The 22,329-nt window shown below is 35.7% G+C and overlaps 1 protein-coding gene across 1 annotated transcript; it reads left to right on the top strand.

Annotated features, from left to right (window-relative positions):
• Nucleotides 1-11,328: 11,328 nt before the first annotated feature.
• Nucleotides 11,329-18,339, top strand: LOC145686594 (uncharacterized). Its single transcript, XM_081760051.1, has 2 exons — nucleotides 11,329-11,462; nucleotides 16,788-18,339. Exons 1-2 carry the CDS (start codon nucleotides 11,454-11,456, stop codon nucleotides 17,877-17,879), a joined length of 1,101 nt encoding a protein of 366 aa, XP_081616177.1. The 5' UTR covers nucleotides 11,329-11,453; the 3' UTR covers nucleotides 17,880-18,339.
• The last annotated feature ends 3,990 nt before the right edge of the window (nucleotides 18,340-22,329 follow it).

Below are 22,329 nucleotides of genomic sequence, written 5' to 3'. Positions count from 1 at the left end.
GCCTCGAAGCATAATCGTGGGACATTAAAAATAATTCAATGTTCCCGTCACTGCTGGAAAACGAATTTCGTTTACTGGATTGCAGAACTCTCACTTATAGCGTTTCTTAATTATTTTTAAGTCTTCTTCTTGCCTATAGACTTTTCTTACCACAAAAATCTGCATTCCCCATAAGTGAACGAACTTCACACCTGCCACCCAATCACGGCAGAATGTGTGACTGCTGACTTAGCATTCTCTCTATTTAACATAAAAATATTGAATTAGATCTAAATATAGTTGAACTAGGATCGTCTACATCGATACATTGATTCTGGACAACTTTCACCTAAAACAACCCTTTCCAATTTTGGAATTTCCTGAGATATTAATTCTGAATCGAAAACTGGATTTAAGAAAAAATAGATAAATAATCTGTGGTATTTTTTAAGTAAAATAAATTAATAGATTGCATAACTGTGACGCAAATAAGTGCAAAAAATATTTTTATTTAGTCTATTACTATTATTCTGAGAGTAGTAGGTTTACACGAGTCTAAAGTTTAATACAATTTTGGCTTTCCTATTTATAAATATGAATAGTCACACAAAAAATCTTTTGCCTTTTATAATCGTTTATCGTATGCTGAGGCAATGTATCATTATTATTAACATTTCATGTTATGTGTCTTCAGTTGTTAAAAACATACGTAGGACAATAGTAGTATGAAATTACTGAATTAAATGAAAGAGAATATTGAGATAAATACGGTAACAAACTTAATAAATAACAAGTGAAGCATACATACTCGTAAAAAATCGCCCTTCATTAGATTTTTACTAGGAGGGGCTGAAAAGTTCCTGGCTTAGTCTCTTTAAATTGAAGTAGAAAAATAAAATTCTTGGCATATGAAAGCCTCATATCTTAATATATACCTGTGTTAAATCAATTGAATCCTAACTGTCCATCTGTCATTGCAGTAGAAGCTGAGATATAAGAGGCACGAGGAAGTTTCACGTCTTCGGAGCTGAGATCTGGTAGGAAGTTCTTATGACTCCAGGGAAAGTCTGCAAAGGAAATTCATATGAAATGGTGCCAAACACTGGGGGAGAAATGTCCTTCATACAGATGTGATGCAAGTCCATCAAGATGGCGTCAAGCTCGAAGTCGATGCAAAGTGGTGCTCTTATTGTTTATCTTTTTCTCGTGGTTGTGTGTAGTGTTTATGTGCGTGCTCTACTGTCTTCATGTATTAACGGTACTGTGACTTTCCCAAATGAAGCATTGCCAATGAAACATGGACTGAAGTGTAGTGGAAGATCATTTCATTTTATTGCTGCTGCCTTCATACCAAGAGGACCGCCATGTGCTCTCTCTGGTACTGCTAACAGTGACGGAGGAACTACCAGTGATTTTGTGACAAGGATGAGTCAAAAGCAAAAAAACAGTGCCTCATTCTCGTTTGTTTTCTCCTCCTTTGTGGTGATATTCACGTAAACCCTGGCCCACCCTGTCCATATTACACTAATGCTTTCAATATATATTATCAAAATGTTCGTAGCATTAAAAACAAATTACTTGAGTGCTCATTGAACCTAGGTGAGATAAGGGAACTGGATTGTTTCGCAGTGACCGAATCGTGGCTGAATGAATCAGTGAACGAGAGTGAAATTACCTTTTCTAATAATTTCACCATTTATCGTAAAGACCGCATAACTCGTGGAGGTGGAGTGATGATTTGTGTAAATAATAAGTGGAAGAGCAAGAGAAGACTGGATCTCGAACGGGATTGTGAACTTATATGGGTGGAAGTATTTATTCCAAAGCGTCGTTCTGTGTTTATTGGATGCTTCTACAGGCCGCACAAGAACACCCCCCAGCACATCTTAGAAGCTTGCCATGACTCACTGTTACATGCGTTGTCACACGGTGACGTCATCCTATTGGGTGATTTCAACCTTTCCATCACGTGGCAGGACAGCAAGCATGGAGTCGCTAAAGATGGAAACGACAGTTATTTCATGGACAATTTTATTCATGGACTTGGTCTAGGTCAACATAATATGCATAATACCCGCAATAATAGCAATCTTGACTACATTCTTTCTAACTTAGAACCTCGTTGTGTTGTCCCATGCAGAAATCTTTTTCCCTCGGATCACGATTCCTTGGATGTTTCTTTCGATTTCCTCCCCTCCACTACTACAAACCAGCCCCTCAAAAGTAGGTCACAACTTCTATGGAAGAAAGCCCCCTGGGGTGACATCTGCCGGGCTATTGAACTGTTTCCTTGGTGTTTGTTAGAGGTAGGAACTGTTGACGACGCTGTGGACTTATTTACATCCGTTGTCCACTCAGCCATAAAGGACTTTGTGCCGGTGAAAGCATCAAAATCGAACAGGTTTCCGGTCTGGTACGACAATGAACTTCGTGACCTTCTTAAAAACAAAAAGATTGCCTGGACTCTATGGAAATCACATCCGAGTGACTACACATATAAAAATTTTGCTAGAATTAGAAGTCTTACCAAGAAGGTACAGCGGCGTAAATATTTTGAATACATGGACTCAATTGGTGATTTTACTGTTAGTAACCCTAAAGTCTTTTGGTCTGTAATTAAATCTAGAACAAAATCTCCGGGCATACCGGCAACAATTCAAGATGAAAATACTGAAGCGAGTGATGATCAAAGACCAGACCTATTCAATAACTACTTCTGCAAAACATTTACTTCCCTTTCTTCTACAACCCATCTCCCCCCTCTCCACCCCATCTGTTCGGACACCTTATCCATTCTCTCTACCACCCCGGGCGAAGTTCTGGCTCTCTTGCTATCGTTATCTCCACATAGATCACTTGGACCTGATAAAATTAGTCCTCTCTTTCTCAACAAAACTGCTTCAGTTATTGCGGTTCCTCTATCTATCTTATTCAGTAGATGCTTCAAGGAAGGGTATTATCCCACCAGTTGGAAACTGGCGCACGTGACCCCAATATATAAATCAGGACTTAAAGATCATGTATCCTCCTATAGGCCAATATCTCTTCTTTCTGTAATATCAATTATCTGCGAAAAAATAATTAAAGACAGGCTACTTAAATTCACCTCACCTTACATCCATAGTTCTCAGCACGGCTTTCTACCGAAAAGCTCAAGTCTCTCAAACTTAAGTACTCTTCTTTCCTGTGCAGTCAAATGTATGAATAACAATACTCAATTAGATGTTATCTACTTTGATCTCTCGAAGGCCTTTGATTCTGTCAGTCACATTCATCTTCTTCATAAACTCTCCAATAGATTTAATGTACATGGCAAATTTCTCTCTCTAATCACAAGCTACTTGAAGGACCGTAAACAGAGAGTTGTTCTTTCAGGGGTGACTTCTAACCCCCAACCCGTGATCTCAGGGGTGCCTCAGGGGAGTGTACTTGGGCCTCTACTGTTTGTCCTGTATATGGATGATCTCTACACGCACTTATCAGCTCAACCTAGTGGCCTTCTGGTTTTTGCTGACGATTGTAAGTTATACAGAGAAATATCTTGTCTCCATGACACAATTGCTCTACAGGAAGACATAAATTACCTTACAGGCTGGTGTGAATTGTGGCACTTGAAACTCAACAGTAAGAAATGTGACAGTATTACTATTACTTTGAAAAAGTCTCCTGTTCCTTCCACATACCATATCAACGATTCCCCTATCACACATTCTGCTAGTCATAACGATCTTGGTGTCATCTTTGATTCAAAACTCACCTTCTCTGACCACATCTCCTCAATACTAAAGAATTCAATGCGCATGTTGGGACTTCTTTATCGATTCACCGAACTACGCACTGTTTCTTTATTAGCAACTTTTTATAAGACTTTAATAGCGCCCAAGATCGAATACTGCTCTCCCATATGGGCCATGTCAGCACCTACACATCTCTCCAGACTTGATTCTGTTCTCAATTTCTTCATCGCTATAGTCCGTTTTCGTGTTCATGCACTTCGAATATTATCTAAGAAGGAGCTGTTGCGACATCTTAATATTCAGACTCCTGAAGTACGCAGAATTATCTCTGACCTGAAATATCTACATAAAATAGTTAATGGAACCTTAAGATCGGAAATATTACTTCAGGAACTATCCTTACGTGTCCCTTCCCGCATCACTCGGAATACCCACCTATTCCATCTTGCCCGTCCTAGGTTGGCTGTTATACAGAGGTCTCTTTTTTATAGAATACCAAACAGTTATAATCAAGTAACAACTGATGTGGACATTTTTTCGAGCTACCCAGTGTTTGAAAGAGCAATTAAACGAGCTTTGACGGAATAGTTTTACTTTTACACTCTTTTTTTTTCTATGTTGTTGTTATTGTTGTCTTGTTTTTTTTCTTTCTTTTGTTAGCATGTCCCTGTGTAAAATGGCAAAGTTATGCTGTATCTGGGAAATTGTTCAATAAATAAATAAATAAATGTGTAAAAATCTCGATATCACATTTTAAGACTGGCTATTTCATTGTGGAAAAGCCCCCTTAGCGGACGCCTGTCAAACTCAACAGACCGGCAAACATGTGACACTCTCCATGCGCTGATTTTTGAAAACTGTTGAATATCCGCACAAAAAGATTGCCCAGATACTGGACATCTGTAGGGAGAAAATTGGTTATATTATTACCACAGTTCTAAACATGCGTAAGTTTTCAGCAAAATGGGTGACAAAACTTTTGAGTACGGATCTAAAGAAGGAACATGTGAAAGCATCCAAAGCCACCTTGGTCCATTCTAAAAAGGCAAATGCCTTTTTGGCTAGATTAGTGACAAAGGATGAAAAATAGCTCCATATTTATAATCCAGAGACCAAGGTACAGTCAAAGGAATGGTGTCATAGTTTTTTTCTCCCCGCCCCAAATAGTTCCGTATCCAGAAATCGGCCAATCCAGTTTGCTATACTGATGCGAAGACGTCTAAGTTAGAGCGTCTTTGTCACTAACTGAGAGAAGGAAACATATGTGGTGTACTTAAAAACGTTGGTTACATGCGTAAATCCTGTAGTTTTTGGACTAAACGTATAACCGCATGTAACATTCTGCAACAGACGTATAACTGAAAATGTATGTTTTATACTTACTTTCCGTTTATACGTACCTTCAGTACGAAAGAAAGAACTGTATATAGGCGGTCAGGATCTCACATACAGATGAACGTAGGATAGGTCTAGCTGATCCTGGCCTATCACAACAGAAACACGTTCTGATGACAAAGATGATTGATTAATTTGTAGTTACACAACTCACATACATTAACAGCTACGTTTTCTTCCAATAAAGGATATTTATCAATCTCATAGGTGTTTTCTTTAATCAATTCAATTACAATTCGTTTGAACATTGCATTTATTGCAGAAAGCAAACATGTTCAAAAACACAAAACAGTGTCCCCCTCTATCCCCTTACACAATTTTTGCATGTGTATTTTAATCACATATACTTCTATCATGTGATGGTGGAAATACACATGTTATGGTGGAAATATCGTAAAAATAGTTTTATTCAGTTTTTTGCCTCTAATGTAAAATTACGAAATGTGGATATGTTTGCTTTCTACAGTAAGCCGTTCATGTGGGGACAAGGTGGCTCAATGGTAGAGTACTTGCCTCTGGCCCTAGGGGGTTCCTGGTTCGATCCCATGTCAAGTGAGTTTATGATAGACAACATTACGTTCGTGGGTTTCCTTCCATTTCCTATCACATTCTCATTTCATTCCCCACAATCATTCGCTTTTATTATTCATCTGTCTACTTTATTCAACAGGGTATAACCGTAGGATGTAAAACTAAACGATTAAACTTCATTTTCATTATTTTAAAATTATATGTATCTATTATAAACATTTTCGTAGTGTTTTATACATCGTTAACCAACTGTTAGAAAAAATCTTAAGAAATTTTCGATATCTGTTTAGCGGAAAGGTACCTTTTTTAATATTCAAATCAAAGATGTATGGTAATTATATAAATAAATAAATAAATAAAAATTATAGTCCACTAGAAACGGGGATAGGGAATGGCGGAAAACTTCACAACGAGAAAGTACATAATTTATAACGTTTACCAAACATGGTTAGGGTCACCAAGTCTAGGAGACACAGGAGGGTAGGTCATGTAGCCAGAATGGAAGAAAGTATGAACGCTTTCAAAGCTTTAACTGGATATCCAATCGGGAAATGCCCATTAGGAAGACCTAAGCGCAAATGGGACGGCAATATTAAGATGGATCTGACAGAAATAGGAATACAAAGAAGAAACTGGATCCAGTTGACCAAAGAAAGAAATCAATAGAGAGCTTTTGTGAACGCGGTAATGAGCCCTAGGCCATAGATTTAGTTAGTTAGTTGTCCATGTTGTTCAAAAACCATGGAAAAAAATTATTTTGAATGATTCTAGATTCCAATGATACACAGAGTAGTAACTTTGGTTTGTTTGTTTGTTGTAGTTTAATGTTACGCAAGTGCTGTAATCCATTCAATGCAATTTTATCGGGAATTCAACTCATGCTCCTGAAGCACGCGCTTGCCACTAGACCAGCGAGGATGGCATAACTCTAAGTGTAGCCGAAGTATGGTCTGAATCTGACGTCCGCAATATTGCCCAGTGCAGGTCCTGAGATGGTCATCGAAACGTTCGATAATGGTATAGCATCACTTTCTGACATTGACATTCCAGCATTTTGAATTACGGTAGCGTACACGGTTTTAAAATGGAATCTTTATGTTTCTTCAATGTAATTGTGCTTACCTTGTCCTTGCATTTAGTAGAGTAAATGTCTTTTCCATTACTATTCTGGCTTTATTACCCAGTACAATTGGATCAATCGTTTTTCATGTGAATATATTTGAGTTAGTTCATGAGATGGAACAAAGGACGAACAACAACGATTTGTCATTTTAACATTAAATTCCCTTCTGTTTTACGCAGACACGAATTTCGAGATTCGTGACACACGTGTTTCTTGTTTTAAAGCTGCTGCCATAAATTTCCAAAGATGGTTCGCTGTACTTATTTTTTCCTCTGAAGGCATCCTTTATTTTGGATGTGTAATTATTGTTTATTGCTTACCACTTTTTATTTGATTGGGCACGCTTTCTGGTCTGTTTTTGCTATAATTTAGGTACAACTGTGTTTGATAACGTTTTTTTTTTTCTTTACTCGTTCAATCATTTATATCATTGTATTTATGACGTTACAGGTCTGTGGTATCTGAACATGGAATTTGAGTATATAATTAATCTTTTACTCTACTTGAGTCTCGTATCTAAATAAATAAAAAAGGCAAAGTGGAGTCCTGTTGGTGTTTTGAGGTTGGTATAGCCCTTTGTAGCATATGGTAATTGCCTAAAACATGGATTTATAGTTTATCATGGGATCCGAATGAAATTCACTTTGGTGCCTCTTCATGATCAGATGGTTAACGTTCGTGCTTTCAGTGATTCTCGGATCGATTCTCTTTGGGTAAGGACGTCCATATGGGAGATTGTTACACGAAATTTTAGGAAAGGTTGTGAATGAACTAAACTGATAATACATGAAATAATTGTTGTTGTAAACTAACATTTATGTCTTTAGTAAAACTTGTCAAGACAGATCCAGTGACGACGCCAGTTTATTTTCTATTGGGAGAGCAGAGGAAGTGTTTTGGGGGCAGTTATTATTTTGTATACCAAAAGGAATAGTTTTATGTTACTTTACTCACATTATAATATAACATAGCTGGGGGCGGACGAGGGAAGTCGTAGTTTCCAGGGGACGCCCTCTCCTTACCCCCTATGGCGTTGTCACTGATAGTTAGTAGAAAACCACACAATCAGCTACACTGACAATTCCAAATTGTTATCTTATTCATTTGCAAATCTAATGTAAATAATCAACATTTTACAATTCTTAATTTCACATCAATGCAAGTATCACATATTCAGCACAACTCAATACTTTCTTTCATCTTTATTAGCTAAACGGTTCACGAGAGCTACCAAATTCCGCACATAGATACATCTGCATCACATCTGATGGCCTATGATACCATTTTTTTAATTTTTGCCTCAAGGGTTATTGAAGGGTGATTCAAAATTCATGGACGTTTCTTGTTGGTTATTTAAGAATGCATTAACTATGTGCAAACAACAATACATACTTGTTATGCGGGTTTACATAACAGGAGAGGATGAAAGTGTTATCCTTCATTATTTAGTTATTTCACTCATTTCTTTACTTCGGGATATTTTTCATAAATTTTCTTCCCAAATGCAAATACCGGGCATTTCAGGTAATTAGAAATAAAACGTAAGTCATTATCTACAAGACCTTGCTTGTTACTGAATGTTAAACGATCCCGGTAGTTTTTGTACTCACTTCAAAAATCCCATTTTTTTCTCTCTGGGATCTAAGAAATGGAAGCACTTGACCTTTTAAAAGCCCAATCATGGTGACGAAATCTAAAACAGAAACATAAGTAATTCAACTATTTTTTTTGATAAGTTTTATAACCGCCAGCGACAGATCAATCCCAAATTTCTTATATGTCCGCGAATAAGATGCAAATATTACATAAGATTGCCATAGAAATGCATGACATAGACGTATCGAACAGACAGACGGCACATAGTACTGAAGCCGGAACTACAAGAATATGCGTTTTTTGTTATCTGTGTCTTTGCACCTTGTATTTACAGATGAAGAAAGATGCCATTCGTATTGCAAATAAATTTCAGTATCACATACACAAGCCTATTGCATTTGTATTCTTTCTGGACCAATAAATAATGAAGAATCCCCATTTATACATGTCACACTAACAATGTAGACTTGAAAGCATTAATGTGTAAAAACTTTGCAAGGACTGAGCGTTAATGCCAACAGCATCTTGAATGAAATGAATAAGAAAGAATATCCGTTCAGTGGTTGTATGTTTTGTTTGTTCATATTAGAATATGTTTCTAAGTGAAGCTAGGCTTCAAATGATACGAAAACGTGTTATTTCAAGACATAAATGTATTATAGACTAGTGTTATTATTTCATTTTTGTTTCTAGCGTGCGAAACAAATAAAAAAATTCCTAGCGTAGGAACCAAAATATTTTATATTAACAGCATTTGTAATGTACCTTAGCTTTGACTGAGTTTATATGACAAGTTCCGGGTTCTAGGGACAACTTCAATATCGGGCCATTTATTTATTTACCCAAACTAATAATAGCAATACTAATTTTAACAATGATAATAAAAGCTAATTGCTGGAGAGTCAACGCCCTAGCCCTAGCCGTACTGGAATATCACATCTCGTGAGATCAACGATGTCAAGCAGAGGAAAGGAGAAGAGAGGATATGATCAAAGGAAAAATGAGTGACCGTTCGTACTCACCAGATGGTGTTGACACTGCAGTGTCCACACAACGTCATGAGAGCACTTGGGGAGCCCCTTAAGAAAAGAAGTATCATACTCCGCTGTAGAACGCCAGCAATAACGGTGAGGGAGAGCCGATGTGTTGAACACACATAATCTCAAAGATATAAGTCGCACAAGTTGGCTTGTAGGCCGTGAGCATCTAAGTATTGTTGTGCCATGAGCTTCGTTTAGTTTTTAATAGAAGAATGTTCATGCATATAAAGAGAGTTTAAAATTCATTTTTCACAAAACAAGCCATTGTTGCCTGTGCCTTAGTTTACAAGTCTAATAAAAGGTAGGGATCACAGCACTAAACTCTCTAACTCCAATTCCTTAAAGCCATTTTTGGAAAACTTCGTCGAGAGAAAATTCATCTCCAAAAGTAAACAACCCCTTGTAGATTTTTCCATAAGAAATAATCTACACCACATGTTAAGGTTATTAATGAAATATTTGTCTATGAAATAATTACAAAATTACATGAACGATTTTTACAAATTTGCCAAAAAGTAATCTCATCCCAAAAGTAAGCCACTTCTTGTAGATATTGTCATGGAAGTTATTTATACAACATTATAAGAATAATAATGAAATACACGTATTTATGAAATATGACAAAAAATTGCCTGGTTCGCTTTTGAGAAAGTAATCTGGAAAGAAGCTTATCTCCAAGAATGAACTACCAGTTGTGATTTTTCTCGTAAGAAATAATTTTCAGAATATTATAGAGTTATTAATGAAAGATATATATGTATATAAAATGTGAAGAAAATGGCTTGAGTAGTTTTTAAGAAAATCTTCCGGAAGAAAACTCATTTCCGAGAATAAACTAACCCTCCTATATTTTAAGGACAAATATGTCATGCAATATTGTCTTGTTGTTAATGAAAGATGTATTTAAGAAATATAAGGAAAATCACATGAGTCCTTTTTGAGAAAAATGTCCAAAGGAAAACAACCCAAGAAACACTCCTACCGCTTCTCGATTTTCGCAGAGAAATTACTTCTACTACACCATGATGATGTTTTTGAAAAATTGATTTATGAAACATGAACAAAATCGTTAGCGCTGTTTTTGAAAAAAAAAAAAATCACATTTCTTAAAAATGTTTACCCTTAAGTAAATTATTCTAATTTTTGGGGGTAGGAAGAAAATTGTTTTAAACCTCTTGGAATATCACATTAAAACTTTAAAATTTATTTGAGATACGTTGAACGATGTGGCCTCTAAGCGAGTGTACATCAGAGCGAACAGACGGATACATACCGAAAAATAACTTTTTCGGTATATATGGGTCATGAAACGTGTAAATCTGTTGAAATCTGGAATTTGTTTTCTTTTTCTTCTCATGACCACCATACTCTCTTTTCTTCTTTCGTGGCTCGAAAGTAAAAAAGGATATGTTGTCTCCTGTTTGAATTTTCCGGAATACTGGATGATTTTGTAAAGAGAAACAATCCCGTTAAAGACAGGACAACTGGTTGTCCTAGTATAACACGTATGCATGTATGTGGTATTGTCACTGTTCTTATATTCTGAAATAAGAATTCTGATTTGCCTTGATTTTAGTATTAAAAAGTCCGGTTCCCCTTAATTTTTTTTTAATGTCTGCACTTTTTGTAAAGCAACTTGGATGCACAGCTGATGAGATTATAATATAGTTAATATACCTGCACAGGTAAAAGTGTATAGTAACCCGTTATTACGAAGTTGAACTGTAAGAAACGAAAACCAGTTATAAAGAAAATAACCTTCAACGCAATTCGAAAGGATTGTAGAAAACTCTATAGCGATATAAACACGAACACCTGCTTAGTATCGATCTGAAAAACAAGGTTGATCTTAAGTCAATACTAGCACCGCTAATAAGTTCTGACGTATTACGTATCAGATAACCTATCAAAACAAAAATAATATTAAGCGTCAATTTTTCTAAATTCTGACAATAAAGTGCTTATTGAATGCCAAAATAACAATTTGAAGTGGAATATAAATGTCAAAACTTTCCAGGTATTTTTTAGTTCCTCCAGAGGTAGTTTGACAATATGAAGTCGGTAAGTATTGCTAGATTTCTTCTGTAATGGTTAAATAACCTCTTTTTTTTCACACAATCGCATGAAGAGTTTACTAACAAATAACTATTACCAGGACATTTCTTGTCATTTCTTATATGATTTAAATTGTCCTGCTCTCTTTTTATTAATTAGTTAAATATGATAAGCTCTTCACTCTAAAGACTTATACTACATTATTACGGGAAAAGGACAGCTAATACATTTCGCACATCTGGTGAAAGAATGTTACAATTCAAAAAATGAAAATTGTGAGTTATTATCGCTCTAAAGAGAATAGAGAGAGAAAAGCGAGCTCTACCTGGAGGTATTTTCGCAGAGCGTAACTAAACAAACTAACCCCTAGATGGCAAAAATACCAAGTATTTCAGGTAGCGATTTTGATAGAATAACAAACGTTAAAAGTAATGTTCCCACAAATGTGTTATTTTTGAGTTATAACAGTCTACCACCAGGTGTGCGATTTCTACTCCCATTTGCCTTTACATTACGTTATGGAGAGGTAGCAACCAAGGGCGCCGATTTCTCTGTAAATTTGGAGGGGCATTCAGATGCAGAAGGCATATATGAGGATTTTAAGACAAATTGGATTCAAATTATGCCAATTAATTGTGTATTCATAAATGCAATGCGTGAGGGCCCACATGAGCTTTGGAGGGGGCGAGTCCTCTCGCACCCCCCAGAATCGGCGCCCTTGGTGGCAACCCTAACCACTAAGTTAAGTTGACTGTATCTCTTCCTCCTGTTTTATAGAAATCATATGAAAATCAATAAGATTCTTTGCAATACGATAAAATATTAGATTTTTAGCTTCTATAATCTTAGTTTTGGGGGCTTTCAAGGAAAGAAATATTTTTTTTTTTTTTTTTTTTACTATCAATGTTTTGTCTTACTACAATTTACCGGATATGCAATTGAAAGATGACGCCGTTAAACTTAAGTTAGAGGAGACTGTACTTTTAATGATCAATTTATTATAAAGTTACTTTTTAAAAATAGCGGAGAGAAATTACTTTTTTTTTTTTTTTACAAAGCAGACGATATTTGGTATTTGTGCACGAAACAACAAGTTAAGTTGATAATTACTACGTTCATTTCCTTATTAGAATCACCCAGTGGATGTTATACTGTTAGCACATATGTACGTCCGTTACTTCAAACGATATCATAACTCTTGAACGAAATCGAATTTTCTAATTATTATTATTATTATTATTATTATTATTATTATTATTATTATTATTATTATTATTATTATTATTATTATTATTATTATTATTATTAGCAATAGATAACTAGAATGATAGTTCGTCCGAGTTCGTTAATATCTTAGTGGTAACGGTTACTTTAATGCACTGTATCGTTTAAAACACAAGGCATTCCCTTGCTTCTTTGCTTCCTTGCTTCTATGCAACCTGTAGAGTAGCAAAGAATTGTTGGTTACCGATATTAAAAGGATGTATTGATTTAACGTGATTTTTTTTTTTTGTTTTTTTTTTTACTAGAATTTATTATTCATGCAGTTTCCGGGAGTTATTTTCATGAGCTTTTGGCTTTGTGATCAGTATAAAAGAATCTTTTTCTTCTGTAACATATTCAAGAGAAGAACGAAGAACGAATTTAAAGCTGTTCTCTAATTCTGTATGAAGTAAACTTTTCGTTCATTCAATCTAAAATTTCGCAAAATTAGCGTGCTCTTCCCCTCACCCTCTCAGGTCACTTACGACACTCTCCTCTAATTGTAGATATATATTACAATGAAGTCAGTGTTTCTTTCAGGGCACTCCTGGTACTATTCTATTTCTTATTATATTATAGACGTATTTTTTTGGTCTCCTCCGGGGGGCACTCAGAGCTCCAGGGGGGCAGAGCCCTCGAGAAACACATCTTGAAGAAACACTGTATGAAACATATGCTGTTTAAATCAATTTTTAAATTCTGGAACAGCGTGTGTCTGATTTAGTTTTACTTTTCAAAACTTTTAAAAAGTAAACACGAAGATCTTTTCTGGTATCATTCTTTCTCTGAACATTGTTCACTTTCGAATCCGTTTGCCATCTATTGAAAAAGATATTTGCTTTAATTCGTCTAAATTACGTTTTTAATCCTCTTCTCTGTTATTATCTTCTTTTTCGATTACGTTGTGTCGCTTTGTTTCAGTTGAAGATGAAAAAAGAAAGCAATTTCAAAGCTTTCTCGAGTTTTGGTTGGTTAATTTCTTCTGATGTGACTCTTCTTCTAAAGAAAGACCTATTAAACTTATTCATTTCTTAATACTCCCAACTCCCTCCCATCGCTCTGAACAACGTTCATTGAAAATATTTTGCATTTTTTTTATTTTGTAATATTTTATAATATACAATAATAATATAAATAGATTTTAATTTTTTGAAATTCCACAAAATTTCAATGACTGACGTTTTGTCATGATCTCTCTGCTCCTGTTATTGGTAACCTCTGTGCACACTTGTAGATGTCTAAGTTTTATACCTAAAATAGATTAAATTTCCCCTAGTGTTTTTTTTTTCATTGTTACTTTTTTTGTTAGTGTTTAGGTCTTGTATAGTCACTTTGTGTGTGTGTATGCTTTTTTTTTTTAATTCACAGATCTCTCTTTGAATCACCTAGTATTATTATTCATAGAATTAAATCAGTTAGGAATACATTTTCATATTTGGCGCACTCGCCCGAATAACGCTGCGTGACACATTTTGAAATTTTATAGAATCATGATGTACAGAAGATACCTGATACGTACAGAAAGACTCTATTGCTTAAGATATGGCATTAGTATACTGGCAAACTCTCCGCGAAGCGTTGCTGTATATGCAAACATACTACACTTTTCGTCGTTTTTCTTCGTTTCACTGAAATATGTCACACAGCGTTGTTCAGGAAAATACTTCATTTCTAATAATTTCCACTAGTCTTCTATTATTATTATTATTATTATTATTATTATTATTATTATTATTATTATTATTATTATTATTATTATTATTATTATTATTACTACTACTAGTAGTAGTAGTAGTAGCATCTGGCACTTTCTTTCGCTTATGCGTTGATTCTCACTTGTCAGTAGTCAAAGTTTGGAATTGAATTTTGCTCTGGTAGTCATGCACTTAAAGACTGCCATCTGTTGGTAGAGCAAGATGCACGTTGATACCTGAAAAACTGTCTTTGTACTATTAGGCAAGCCAATTAGTGAAACTTATAATTCGTTTTTCAATTGTGTGCGATGTTGCTAATGAAACGAAGAATATATGACAAACTAACAGGACCTAAATTTTCACTTTAAAGAATGATTATTTATCTATATACAGGGTGCCCCAAAAGTAGGTATACATCCCCGTCATGACATTTTATATCATTCACTTATTGTTATTCATACAGGTATTAACTTAGTTTCTTCCTTATGTGTTCTTAATTTATTTTCACTTATACCTTAAGCTCGGAACAAATCAAAGCAAATAAATTCATTATCTTAATAAATTAAAATGTCATACTTGATAGATGCGGGTCTGTATACCTACCTGTTTGGGCCACCCTGTATTTAATATTATAAGTTATTTTGAACTATTTGAATATCTGAATACAAGTAGCAATAATAGTAATAATCAATAATAAATGTCGATTTTTTTCAATGAGTCCAACAAATAGACTAATAATTTAAAAACATTGTTGGAAAGAATATGTGGGTGAAAATGGGAGAATCTCATTTTACACAGTACGGACGCGATGTTTTGCACCATGACCTCATGTTGTCTGGGACCGAACCAGGGATCTCTCACATCAGAGGTAAGTGATCTATCACAGCACCCTGCACAGTTAAGTATTTCAGCTAACGATATTTGATTCTGTTTTGCATATTTTCCTTCTCAATTCTTAAGCAGTCTCTTTGATAGGATGATGTTTATATATATATATGTGTGGACGGGATGTGGGTGTAGAGAAGAATGGAAAGAATTAGTTGGGTCGAGCGGAAAACGAATGAGAGAGTGTTAGAAGTGGTGGGTGAGAAAAGAATACTTTTAGATATCATTAGGAAGAGGAAGATAAATTGGTTGGGACATTGCCTAAGAAGAGATCGTATCATGAAGGACGTCCTAGAGGGTATGGTGGCGGGAAAGAGAGGGAGGAGGCGAAGGAGACTACAATTAATGGATGATATAAAAACAGAAAGATCATACGCGAGGACGAAGAAGTTAGCGGAGGACCGTGGAGCATGGAAGCTTCTCAGCTGCGGCAAGTGACCTACCAATAAAAGCAGAATACCTATGATGATATATATATATATATATTCCTCGTTTGTGCTCCTTCGTGGCTAAACGGTTAGAGTACGCGCATTTGGTGTGAGAGACCTGGGTTTGATTCCCGGTGGGAGCTCATGTGGTTTGGATTCCATGTTAATCAGTAGGTCCCGTCTCATATAGAATCGCTGCTGAAAGGGACGTTTAACTCAAAATGAACTTAACTCAACTATATTCCACGTTTATGTTCTATACGCAAAGAGACAGTAATGATTAAGTAATAAAAGTGAAAGGTTTTGAAGTAAATGATGAATAGAGAATGTAATATCTGGGGCTGAGAAGTAAAGTAATATAAGTCATAAAATATTAATTTCACAGGAGAAGCAGAAAGGTGTTTTCAAGACAATATTTTGTTAAATTGCATCGACTGTTTACTGACGAAAACTTGTTCACTTCCTGTGTTCCAGTTGTCCACATCTCAAAACCTTCCTGGTGTCCCACGCACTAATGTAAGTAAGAAAAAAATATGATAACTCAATTTCGACCTCTCAGCCCCAGATATACATATAACACGTAGCTATATCAGCTATGTAACGAACGACGGGACTACTGTAAATAAGAAATTTCCTTATTCTTCCCCCCCCCCCCAAAAAAAAAAAGGTCGGTTATACATTCGACTGTCTTTTGTGGAGTTTCTTCCTACAAACTGAAATGTATCAACCGTACGTTTAATAAGAGACATCTTTCTTAAATAACATATTCTACTTCTATAGATTAGATTCAAACGAAGCTTATATTTGTCGAACTTTAGGTTTCAAAGTTTTTTTATTCATATTTTCGACAGCTTAAAGAGCTGAAAGGGCACATATTTTAGCCTTTGGTCATTGCATTTATTATTTATTTATTTTCATGAGATGATGTCTTGTTCGTAAGTAATCTTTTGAAACAACTGTATAATCTAATAACATATTTAAAAATTAAGAAATATAGTTGTCATATTTCTTATGAAAATTATAAGTACATACGTATTTTTTTTTAACTTCTATATTTTCAGTTCTCCTTGGTTGTGGCTTTGTACATACCTGCAATACTTGCTGATGTGTATGAAGAATCGGATCGGATCCTGCCTGATATACACGAATTTCCAACAAAGTCAGTGGAGATTTCGTACCCAGAACTATCTTATGAAGCTCCTGTTCCACTCTCTGAATACGAACCACCTGCTCGAGTACTGGCTTTACCTTCAGTGGTGCCTAAGGCAGAAGAGCTCACTATTCATGAAGTGGTTGAAGTAATGTCAGGAGAGTATGCTCCTCCGACAAAGACTGGAGTAGTTTCACCACTTAATGTCTTGTACGAACCTCCAGCTGTTGACTATAGCCCACCTGTTCGTTCTGCACCATCAACTCCAACACCCAAAGTAGTTGAAGTAGGTCCAGAAGTATATGCTTCTCCGACAAAAACAGTGGTAATTTCTCCTTCAAAACCTGTATACGAGCCTCCAACTATCAAACATGGCCTTCCGATTCGTGCTGTACCATCAACAGTAACTTCTAAAGCGATTAAAGTATCCCCTGAAGTTTATGTTCCTCCGACAAAAAATGTAGTGGTTCCACCTTCGAAGTTTGTGTACAAAACTCCTATTGTCGAATTTGCCCCACGTGGTCGCACATTATCAACACCAGTCCCTAAAGTGGTAGAAGTAGCAGAAGTGTATGCTCCGCCAGCTAAAACTGTGATATTTTCACATCCAGAGTCTAGGTACGAACTGCCGTCTGTCAAGTTATCTGTTCGTACCACACCATCTCCTCTACCTTCTCAAGTAGTTAAAGTGGTACCGGAAGCTTATGCTAATCCAACGAAGACTGATGTAGTACCACCTCTAAAGACTTTGTACGAGGCTTCTATCGTAGAAAATGATCTACCTATTCGCGCTATACAATTTACACCAACTCCTAAATTAGTTGAAGTGGTACAAAAGGTATACAATCCTCTTATTCTACCTCAAAAAGCACCTGTTCCGCTATCTCAATATAGACCCCCAACTCGTTCTACACCACCAAAATCTTCTTCGTCATTACTTGCTCTTACACATGGTTCACCTTCACGGAATATTAAAGTAAAAAATTTAAGGTTGCAAAATTGATTGTTTGTGATTTCAAACAAAGCATCAAATCAAGCAAGTGTAATGAATAATTTAGGACTTGTTCGTTCAAGAACGTTAGCAAAGCCATCTTAAGTTGAGAAGACATAGGAAAGATCTTCATATTAAACTATTGGCAGAATTGTCTTTCGTAGAAGAGCAAATCGGTTTTCATGTTCTAATTATCTTCATAAATGTATTAATATATATATATATATATATATATATATATATATATATATATATATATATATATATATATATATATATATATATATATATATTACAAATGCAAAATACAATAATGTAAGAAATGTAAAACTCTAATGCAAAATTCCATAGAGTGCAAATGTGAATTTATTTCACGAAATCTTTAGATAATAATTAAAATACGGAGAACCAGATTGTGTAAAATTTAAAATAGACTTTTAAAGAAAGAAAAAATAAAGATAAAAAAAATCATGTTTAGTATATCATTCAATCTTCCTTTCGTAAGAAGAAAAAAGAAATATTCTCTACTCCTATCTCTATGAAACTAAAGAAAAGAAAGGTTGAAACGTATCGAAGTGAGACAGTACGCTCTAGTATACAATGCTATTGTAACTGCAAATTTCTTTAAATTCAAAATGACCAAAGAAGGAAGTCAATTAAGACACACAAACCTACTTTCTTTTAGAAATGTTTAATACGAACCAGCCAAAGCAAAAGGTTTAATAGTTCTAATCTAGAATATTTTTGTCATGCACATTTAATATTGTCATTGTGCTGAATTCACCTTTATGTGAATTTGTTTTTTGATACAACAAATCACCTAAAATGAGAGAGCTCTGAAAGAGATTATTTATTTTGTTTCACGTCCCACGTGTTTCTCTTTATGCTAAAGGAAACTAATGATTTTTAATGAAAGTGAATAGTCATAAAAGAATTTGTGAAGGGAAAATGTAGTTGGAAATGGAAGAATCTTACGAAAATCCACGTATATAAAGTTGCTCTCCACAAACCCAAGTGCCCTGGGAGCAAATCATGGATATCTCACACCAGAACTCATTGGCCCCCCTGAAAAAATTCTAGCTACGCTACTGCTACTTTCTTAATCCCTTTTCAAATTTTCTTTACAGTCAGCATGGCCTAGTACTTCGTCAGACACCCTTTAGGAGGAGCGTTTTATGTCATGCCGTCGTAACGCACACAGAATCGTGTCTTAAATAGATAGATCACAAAGGTCAACTTTTATTGGGGGGAGGGCGTTGTCTTTTGATATATGGTCAATTGTCTTGTGGCTGTTGTGTTTCGTCTCTGGTCGATTTTCCTACTTTGTTGGCGACTGTCCCTTGTGGTTCTGGATGAGGACCACTCTACTTCTGTAGTACACAGCCCAATGTCGAGTCAGTCGTCGAAGGCCCATAGGAAGCTTTGGATCTCTGCGCTTGTAATCAATGATGAGACCGACCCTCAGAAGTTGGAATTGAGCAAGAAGCCCATAGTCCAGGAGGAAGTGACCTTGGTATACAGAGATCGAGATTTGGGTCCTCAATACCTACATCTTGATCTCTGCGTCGTGGTTGAAAGTCGATTCGTGACGTCATCGTACTTGTTCCTGGAGCATATGGAGCGATGCTGTAACGCAGAAAGTAACAGACAATCTTTGTTATCCTTCCTCCTCACACAACACCACGTTTATCTTGTCACTTATCTTCTGTACATTCTTCTAAGTTTGATTGTTGAGTATTTTTTTTTATATTCATTATAAACTTACCCCCTATCTATGGATTCCACACGCTTAGGCTTGAGTTCTGCACTCTACCTATTCCTACTGGTTACATCGTTGAGGTAGAGAACTGGTTCCGTGCCTCCCTTCTTACCGTTCTCAAAACCTACATTTTGAGTACAGTTTATGCTGGTTTCTAACTCTCCAATCAATCAATCTAACCTTTAACCTAGCCCTAAAAATGCCTAAAATTCCTTAAACGTCATTGTCCATCATAGATGGTAGAAAGAAACTATCATAATTTATCTTAATTTATGATTTGTTCGAATCTTTAACGGTAATTTTTCACTTCAACAAGTTAAGATTTTTATGCTAGTTGTTTGAATATTTGGTATATATTTGGTCTAAAGTTCACCAGAAAGAAATGTATTGTTCAATAAAAAATCAAACTCACAGATCAGTAGGTATAATTACTGCAATATTTGAATCAATGGTCGTACGTCATTGAATTGTTCTTTAGTCTGCATCTACCTGCTGGTTTTGCTTAATTGATCAGTAAATTGAATAGTACTCAAGTATTATTATCAGTGTTGCCATACTTGGTACAATTGTACCAAATTCAGCCCTTTCTGTCATTCATCGGCCCGTTGGTACCACGCTGGCATTTTCAGCCCCTTTTGTGAAAAAGTTGGTACAATTCTACCCGGCTCAGCACCATTTAAGAAATACTTGTCACATTTTCAAAAAAATGTCAGTAAGACTTTTCCTACATTTCACTTTACTCATACTAGTGTTGGACTCTTTAAAAAATGCTGTTGAACATTCATTCAGTGGCGTTGTATCGCATAACGCTACGAACTTTGTTTTGAATATTCGTAATTCAAACTACACTGGGAAACAACGCTGCATGGGCGCATCCGGGCCGCGCATGAAGGAGACGAGAAATTCCAGCTTGAAATATTAATAATAATAATAAAAAAAAGCAGCACATACACGTTGAATCAAGTGTTGAATATTTTGAAGACGACCAGAGGTGCTCTAGTAAGTATAATTTATGTGTCGTTGCAAAGATTCTACCACCAAGTTTGTCCGGGTCCTTCTATTTGGTTGTTTTTAAAAAGTAATTTTTAAAAAGAGCACTTTCTTGATTTAGACTCTTGGAAGAGGGGGGGGGGGAAGTATTCTAGAATTTTACCTCTTTTAGTTTCGTGTTATAGAGCCATATATAGCACACTGGTATAAAATAATGAATTCCGCCCTTTTTGTTTCAATTTGGTACTATTTTTCAGCCCACTTCAGCGCTAGGACTGTGGCAACGCTGATTATTATTATTGTGTAAAAAGAAATTAGTTTTATTCACTTGCCTGCGGAAAGTTTGTAAAGTCTAAACTTTTTGTAACAAATGTGTGTATGACGAAAAATTCTTCTTTATACGACTGTGTATGAACATATTCTACTTATTTCTACAAACTAAAATTCCGTAACCTAAAATCTGAAAGTATAATGTTGCACGTGAGAATTATATCACGTAGTTGTGGTACATCTCAGCACTTATTTTCATATAAATACGTATGATCATGTATTCTAAACGAAGAATTTTGAAGTCATAAGACGCCAACGGCTACAGACATTAGCGTCTACAAGAACCTTAAGTAGTCTCCAGACTTAAGTCTGATCGACACGTATTTCAATCCACTCCCTACTCATTAACCTATGCTAACAATCACTGGGGTATCTTCAATGAACGCAGTTGCTACAGTGATCAATCAACAATAGTATTTAAGAAGTAGAAGTGTTCGTCTACTCAACACCATCAAAAATTAAATAGAGGAATTTAACCTGACAAATCATAAAGACAACATTCTTGTCTGAAATGAATGTGCACAGATAAGTATCATCCCTCGTCTAACGCGTCATTCTGTCTTCAATCAGTGCGTTTTGATAACTCACATACACATAAAAGGAGACCAAGAATACAACTCTATGTTACATTTAAAATATGCCAAATTAATGCTTATTTTTACATCAATCATTTTTATGTACATAGATCTAGGTAATAAGAAATTACCGACATTTGTCCGGTAATTGAAGACTCAGTTGTATACTCCCTCGTACAGGGGATATACTACACTCCTTAAGAGGACTCGCAATGACTCTGTGTTACAGTGCTCTCCTCGGTTACGAGAGATATATCTCAGCTCGTGCCAGGTAAACCTTTTGGTGGACAAACATTGTGTGCGTGTGTTTTCTCTGGGTTCTCCCGTTTCCTCTCACTTTCTTCATTCCACCATTTTCTAATTTTCATCCTCACCGTCTACTTTAGCTTCGCTGCAAAATCATAGTGCATTAAAGTAGAAATTTTACTTCCTTAAGAGTAGCACAGGATGTAGTCTCAATATTAGTAGAGCTGTGTTGTAACCAAATAATTGTTGTTCCAGAACTTTGTGAGAACTGTGTTGGTTTGATTCTCACTGAAGACTCCTATTTTTTTATATCACTTTCAAAGGCGTATTTCATATAGCCGTATGATCTCGTAAGGTTTCTCCGGAGAGACTTCCAATAAGTCTATGCAGATGATGGAAGTAATACAGAGAAAATTCTGATAACTCACTATGCGCACGATCAAACACGTCCTCCGGGGGAATTTCCAAGCTCCAGGGGACTTATGGATGTATCAGATGAATCTTTTCCCGGTAACGCTCTCGCCTTTGATGCGAGCGGTCCTGGGTTCGATTCCTTGTTTGG

This window comes from Thermobia domestica, chromosome 5 (assembly GCF_964235325.1).
Source record: "Thermobia domestica chromosome 5, izTheDome1.hap1.1, whole genome shotgun sequence".
In the NCBI taxonomy this organism is placed as follows: Eukaryota; Metazoa; Arthropoda; class Insecta; order Zygentoma; family Lepismatidae; genus Thermobia; species Thermobia domestica.
The sequence above is the reverse complement of the archived record's forward strand: the minus strand, read 5'-3'. Positions and strand labels throughout refer to the sequence as shown.